This window comes from Eleginops maclovinus, chromosome 17 (genome assembly GCF_036324505.1).
Source record: "Eleginops maclovinus isolate JMC-PN-2008 ecotype Puerto Natales chromosome 17, JC_Emac_rtc_rv5, whole genome shotgun sequence".
In the NCBI taxonomy this organism is placed as follows: domain Eukaryota; kingdom Metazoa; phylum Chordata; class Actinopteri; order Perciformes; family Eleginopidae; genus Eleginops; species Eleginops maclovinus.
The window spans coordinates 14,190,094-14,197,661 of NC_086365.1; the positions used below are offsets into that span (position 1 = coordinate 14,190,094).

General features: G+C 40.4%; 1 protein-coding gene across 1 annotated transcript; it reads right to left on the reverse strand.

The window, feature by feature from the left end:
• Window positions 1–3,645: 3,645 nt before the first annotated feature.
• Window positions 3,646–6,205, reverse strand: LOC134879324 (uncharacterized). Its single transcript, XM_063905775.1, has 5 exons — window positions 6,146–6,205; window positions 5,965–6,025; window positions 5,287–5,658; window positions 4,552–4,878; window positions 3,646–4,279 (listed from the first exon to the last, which is right to left on the reverse strand). The coding sequence occupies exons 2-5, from the start codon at window positions 5,993–5,995 to the stop codon at window positions 3,909–3,911; spliced, it is 1,101 nt and encodes a 366-aa protein (XP_063761845.1). The 5' UTR covers window positions 5,996–6,025; window positions 6,146–6,205; the 3' UTR covers window positions 3,646–3,908.
• Window positions 6,206–7,568: the final 1,363 nt, after the last annotated feature.

The following is a 7,568-nucleotide window of genomic DNA, read 5'->3' on the forward strand; positions in this document are numbered from 1 at the left end:
AAACATTTAGGGAAATAAGGAACAGTTACTCTAACAAGTTGAACGCTCTAATCCCAGATTTCAGAGAGGTCATCGACCTCTCAAAATTAAAGATACTCCTAGGAGAAGGAGACAACGCACATCTCGCAGCCCAATAGGAACACACATGCCAAAACCTGAGGGACAGTGAACGAGACACCATGACAACACTCAAACAGACACACCCACACTTGTATTACTGTATATATATACAAGATAAACATGACGTGTTGCTATAGCAACGCCTATTGTGTACTGCTGTTCCTTATAGAGCCGGTCATATTTTGTAGAGAGACTTTTAAAATGAACAAAAGAAAGATACTCATGAATATACAGGAGGCATTAGCGCTGCTAAACCGTCTGAGTGAAGAAGAGTCTGATGGTGGGGAGGGGTCAGGACCGAGTGATGTGTTCTGTGTCTGTTCTGCCGCTGACGGGTCATCTGACAGCGATCCAGAGCCTCCGCGGAAAGTGAAGCCGTCCCATCAATGTATTAAAGACTAGAACCCTGTGTTCTAGTACGATAAATATAAGAGCATTGTACCTTGAAAATCCACGCATTTTAGTAGGCGGGTAAATTTTACCCATTGGCGGTTTTAGGTATACAGCGACGCCTGGTTGTTCTAGTGTTAACTTCCATGCCAATAAAGCCCCTTTGAATTGAATTGAATTGATAAATCCTCTAGCCAAAAGCCTTGACAAATGAAGGCGCCATACAGCCATACTCAGTGGTTCGGATGCTTCATAGTTTTGAATCTAATTTGAAAGTGTGTTGCTATGATATTTGCTTTCTTTGGCTGTAGACACAATATTTCACACTGAAAAACACGGACGACACATCACCGTATTAGGTTAGTTGAAAGCAAGATTAAGTTGAACCGACCTAATACAATTATTCAAAATCAGTTGACATAATTCATTTAATTCAAGTCAAGGTTTCAGTGTTTTTCAGTGCATGCACGGTCTGAGTGATGGTGATGATAATGGCAAGCCCTGAAACCTTGTCCTCTTATGAAGCCTCCACCATTTTTACCTGAGGGCGTTTTGTTTTTGGTTCAGTTTGTTGGTTGGTTTGTCAGCATGAGAAACGACAGGCTCGATTTTCATGAAGATTCGTAGAAAGGTGCACTTAATTCCAAATTTCCAGTCATAATTAAACGGCACATATATTTATATTAGCTTTTATTTTGTTAATAGCGACACCATACTTTTTAAAATTGAGATGTTAGTACCTGCTATTTACTTTTTAGTGTACACCTTTATATTTTAGTATTTATTTTAAAGGTTTATAGGTTTTAAGTTATAGTATTTAAAAGTTTTATGAGCAACATTTCCTTTTAAGTTGGTCTCAATAAGTTCAAATTGTTCTGATTTTATTGTGTATACATGTTTGATTTCATAGCTTTTTTAGATTTTGCTGCATTAATTGATTTTGTCCTTTGTCTTCTTTTATTTTTTCGAGTGGGGGTCATTATCTGTTTCATTGTGTTTATTATCAAACCTTTTACCTCCTACACTATTCTATGTTGTAATGTCAGGTTCACACACTCTCCTAGGGTGTATTTGTAGCCATAAGCACAAAGTATTTCCTGTGTGTGAAAGAGACTGGTCGTGTTAACTTGTTGATAAGGTCTCAGTCGCTGGTCTGATGAATCCTAAATGAAAGGCATGTAAAAAAAGATCTTGTATGTATTTAAATATAAGATCAAATGGATCCTGTATAGTCTGTCTTGGTGTTAACTGGCGGATTTGTGTTGTTTGCATATAAGGAAGCATCACTATGACATGGTTTGAATTGTACGACTGAGTCCAGGACATGATTTTGATTGTTAAACTCTAGGCTCAAAGTTGCCATCCCCAATACTCGGTCATACAGATATTTTGAATAAAGCCGAGCGACTGTATCAATCACATCTGCTGCTGGTCCTTTGACTCAGTCCTGGCGGAGGTATGACTGTCTTGTGATTTAGCTCTGGCCGAATGGACACCAGGCCTGGGCCTTCATTCGACCCCTCGGCCCCTCGTGTAGTTGGCCCGGATCTCTGCCAACAAACATTTGCTGTTTTTGCACCAAGAAAATGTGCTCGGCTGTAAGTCAGGATCCTCGGTGGCGGGTGATTTACGCCGCGCAAACAGTGTGTTTCTGGAGGAAGCCCTGGCTCCTCCCGATGAGATATGATCCCACACTTGTACACATACATCACAGAATGGTCAGAGTAGAGATCAGGGGAGAGTCTGTTTCTCTGGAATAAGTAAAGATCACAAGGCGTATAAACACACACACACACACACACACACGTACGCACGCATGCACGCACGCACACACAGTTGCATTGTGATCCGTTTGATGAGCTTTAATGATGAGTGAGTGTGCCTTCATTTCAAATGTGTTCAGGTTGTGAGTAATGTCCCTGAAAGTTGTCGAAGCTTAGTTCACATTCTCTTACAAGCTTTTATGAATCCTCTCAAACTTTATGAATCATTAGTTTGAAGCGATGATATTAAGTTGAATTTTTAATTTACATTTAGAATTATTGTTTTAAACCAGGGGTGTCCAAACTGCGGTTCATTTTTAATTGGCTAATAAAAAAGTCAAATGTGAATACGGCCCAAACCTGAAACTTGTGCTTGTCTTATATTGTACTTCTTCATTTTATTGGTTTGGCCGCGGTAAAAGTTAAGAGACCACTTCAGCGCTATCATTTTCTCTTGTTCATGTATTATTTATAGGTATGTCTTTAAATTAAATGATATTTTTGATTATTTTAATTCTGTTCTATAAACTATTGAGAATGTTTCTGGAATGGCTGCCATACATGTAGAGATAACGATTCGGAGTGGTCTCTTGATTTCTTCCGGGGCTGTATATGTACAAATATATGACACTGGATTCCTGTGTTAATAAGCCCAATTAATTTCCGTCAATTAAAGCTGAAAACAGTTTCTAACAAAGTGTAAATAAATATAAAAAATATATACTCCACATATTTCCCTTTATTATGAGCAATATTAAGGAATGAGCTGCCTCACTTTTTGTAACAAATAAAGGAAAGCTGTGATGAAGGCTGTTTATTTCTTAAAGCATATCCACTTATCAAAAATAACTTACCAACGTTTGATTGATTTTGCTAATGTGGTGTATAAAATCAGTTCATATACAGTTAGTGACTCTCTGAGGTCATAGAGAGTGCAGAGAGTGATGTGGTACAACAGGTTGTATAACAAACCTCTGGAATATGTCAGAAGTCCTCCAGGGATGAGTAAGAAAAAGACCAACGTATAGCTCACCTTATTTGGGTACACATTCTTATAGAACACCGCATTTTGACACACCCACATTTCTCCTATAAATTGCATGCACAAAGACAGTTCGGAGGGACTTCCACAATTGACTCTGGGAACCCCGCATCGCCCGTGTTGGTGTCTGACACTATGCTGTTGTAATAAACCTTATTATATACAAGCTGGTGTCTCCAGAGACTTCTTCATCATCTTCACAAACATCGCTACAAGATATATTCCCCTAACTTATAACTTAACTTGTGATGCAATACAGCTCACCTGTAGTGAGGGGCCCAGGCCTCTGTATCTGTTTCTGTGTGTGTGAAAACATGTGGACAGGCCTGATGCAGATATATATGTTTTTTATTATCACTTGAGGGTCAGGAAGTCAAGCATCACACAAACACAAATACAAAGTGAATTGATTGAGTTACACTGAGTTAAATAATGAACCGTTTCCAGTTCTGTTGATAACAGGGCATCGTTATGTACACATCATCACTGTCTATTAACGACACACATATAACACAACAATGTTATGGTAAAAACAAAAACCTTAAGACATATACCAGCAAATTCAGGAAACACATCAATACTCAGAGCAAAATTTACAGGATTACAATCTCCTCCTCACAGAGAAAAGGATGCTCAAGCAAACACTCTTCATCTCTCCATTTGTAGTTTTCCGTCTTGTCGATGACACCACAAAGGTTTGAGGAGGGCGGCACAGGCACTGTTCCATCCTTCCAGTTGTTGTAACACACTTGACTGTCTCTCCAGATCCAGAATCCAAAGACATGAGTCTGCCTCAGGGCGATCCAGAACGAACCATTCACATTGCTGTGTGTGAGCCATTGTTCGACAGCTTTCTGATCTCCCTCGTCCTCGATCCACAGCGGGCCTGAGTGGTGTTTCTGGCAGTAGTCAAAGGCTCCTTCCCATGTTAAATTTTTATTGATGACTATGATTCTCATGGTACCTGACGTGAAACCAGGGAGAACGAATGTTAGCACCACCTGAAGCTCAGTTGACTTTTTTGTCAGATAACGATAGCGTGTGTTTTATTTGAGGTCTGACTTTTCCTTATGTCCCGTCATTGTTACCATTGCAGTGTTTATAGTGCTGTCTGAAAACTCACCCATCATCTCTCCAGTAAAGTAACTGTACATTGTGTGTGTTTTTATAAACTTTATCCTCCCATTAATAATCCCCACATCATGTTAGGAGTTGCTTTACGTATATATCACTTACCTTTGGAGCAAAAGCCTGTTTTTGCATCTCTAGTACAGCTCATCTGATTCAATTGTGCACCTTGGTAAACTGTGCAGTGTTTTTCTTCCTCTATTGAGTGGCTTTGCGTTTTTTTCATCCAGTCTCTATATGAAGAGCAGCCATTGTCGTGCCACTTCCAATCATCATGCAAGAGTCCTATCCAAAAGCTTGTGTTGTGTCCCTTTCCAATCACTTCGTCATTTTGGATTTCGTTAAGGATGCTGACCAGGTCCTTGTAGTACGTTCTGCAGTGCTTCAGAGCCTGACACCAGCTCTTCTCTTCTGTAATCAGGGTGTAACTGCTACCTGCAAGTAATAAATATAACACTTATACCTTATCTCACAAAACCAGTTAGAAGCTGGTGTGTGTGTGTGTGTGTGTGTGTGTGTGTGTGTGTGTGTGTGTGTGTGTGTGTGTGTGTGTGTGTGTGTGTGTGTGTGTGTGTGTGTGTGTGTGTGTGTGTGTGTGTGTGTGTGTGTGTGTGTGTGTGTGTGTGTGTGTGTGTGTGTGTGTGTGTGTGTGTGTGTGTGTGTGATATTCTAATTGCAACATAAGATGAAGTTCAAATTAAAACGTTGATTTTGAGGGTAATGATTTACCACAGTAATTGAACTGCTGTCCATAATTGGAATAGTGGCTTGTCTGTGTCAATGGGGGGGTCTACAGGGTGGCTACAGACATCTCAACATCAAAGTTGGATCTCTGAAACTTACCGTTGGAGCACATGAAGTATTTCTCCTCTGAACAATTATGACCCGTCCATGTGTTGTTGTCAATAGCTTCACAAATCGGCTTCCCTTCTGTCTCATTAACAGATGATTTACTGAAGCTGACATTGACACCGTCTGACCAGGTATGATTTCTTTGTCTCTTATTCAGGCCAAGCCAGAGAGGCTTTTGTCGACTTAATTCTGATTTTAAGAATTTTGATGTGAAATCGGCGTCCTCTTGATCATACAGAGTTACAGGGGATCCATTTTCCAGAGCACAATTGACCAGTGATTCATTCCATGCGACGCCAGTATCACCTTTTGGAAAATACAAGATTCGTAGCCGCTGTGAAGTAAAAGCAAAGTGAAATAATCCTGTAAGAAGAACAAAAACAACATTATTCTTCACTTACTTAACATCCACTCCTTTTCCAAACTATATTTGAAGCTTTTGGACAGTGTGAGTTTAGATTACTAGGTAAAGCTTCCCAACCTCTGTTATTCATCTGTCATTTTTATCAAAGTGCGTTTAATGGAGGCACTAAGCAGAAGTATTCAGGTATACTGATTACAAGATATATCATCTTTGAGATCTATTTGCAGGACATAATCCTCTAAAGATGACATGCATGCATTTACTTATGTGCACAAAATACCCAAAGAGCAGAAAGGAACGCTTACCTGAACACAGCAGGAACAAGAAAAGAGCCATGTCCACGGTGAGGTTCAAATGGGGAAAAGTCTGTGAAGAATGTAAAGCAGAAACAAAGGATATTAAACACAGAGGGGAAGCAATTCAGGCAAAGGTCTAGATTATGAATCTACCAAATAATCACATCCTAACTGTAATGAAGTCTCTTACCTGTTGAGGTCTGGAGCCGTATGCTGTTGTTTGCAAACGATGAGAAGTCACCGGTTTATATCTGGTGTCGGGGATGTGAACCAGCTGAAGGCACCTGCTGTTTTCCTTTACCTGTGTACATAGTAAAAACAGTAGAGGCAAGAGTGGATGATTAACTAAAGGTCTTCATGTCCTGCTGAATGGATCTGTTATGTAGCATCAGAGGGAGCATTTGACTGTCGCCTTTTAGGGTGCTTTCATAAGCCTTCTTTTAGTCAGGTTTAATCAAATGTGATTGCTGTTGCATGCAAGGTGCATCTGCTTACCACATTCTCTGTTCCAGTAACAACAAGCTGTATTTACTGGAAATGGCATTGGCTGATTTCACATGGCATGTCATGTATATCCTTAGCAAAAACCAAGACAAAATACAGTTGGATTATTGGTGAGAAGAAACATGTTGTAAAGATGGAGACTTCCTCCCAAAAGTCCAAATCAAATGTCTCGATCGTACATTTTATACTGAAGGTGCTACAATAGGTGGCAATAGCACAGTATAAGTTCCTGTATGCAGTCCTTTTTGCTTTTCATTTGTACTGTTCTCATCCATCCATGCACACTGGTTTGAATTCCAGCTTTAGGCCTTTCAAGTCTCTAAAGCTGACCCTGTGCAAGCCTAGAGTGATGCTGTCTGACCCTAAGAGACTCTCCCGACTCCCAAAAAAGAGCTGTGACCTCATCATCATCATACCCCACTGACTGCTCTAAGGCTTTGATAACACTCTGTACAGATAAATGGGCTTTTGGTGGTTCACACTCTCTCTCTCTGGTCATCTCAGGCCTCTGCTGATGTGTTTTCTGAGTGTGTGTTTATGGTAATCTACTTTCAAAGATGAAGGAGTGCCGTTGTGTGTTGAGGACAAGTGATATACGACTGCCTCTGTAAGTTTAACATGAATTTGACCAATGCATTCTTTGGATAGAGGGAAAAATCCAGGCCTTTATAAGTAGAAAGCCATGTATATTAGACTGCAAACTCTACAGTAGCTCTATTAAAGCATCCAGTGCTGGGTTTATCCCCAGAACCCGTTACGGGGCAGAGGGGTTTGGTGCAATCATTGGACATTGATGACCAGACGTCCAGCCTTCAAAGGTGTGCCCATTGGCTTTGAATGAGCATACTTTCTCACACACACACACACACACACACACACACACACACACACACACACACACACACACACACACACACACACACACACACACACACACACACACACAGAGCAGCTTTCGGAGCTGAGTTGTTTTGAGCAGCTGGGAGCTAAGACTTGATGTGTGTGAGTTGCCTGATAATGTTAGTACAGTAAGTCTGAGCAAGGCAAAAAATACTCGGTATGAAGTTTAAATGGCACGAATATCTTGGCCAAAACATTGGAGATTCCTG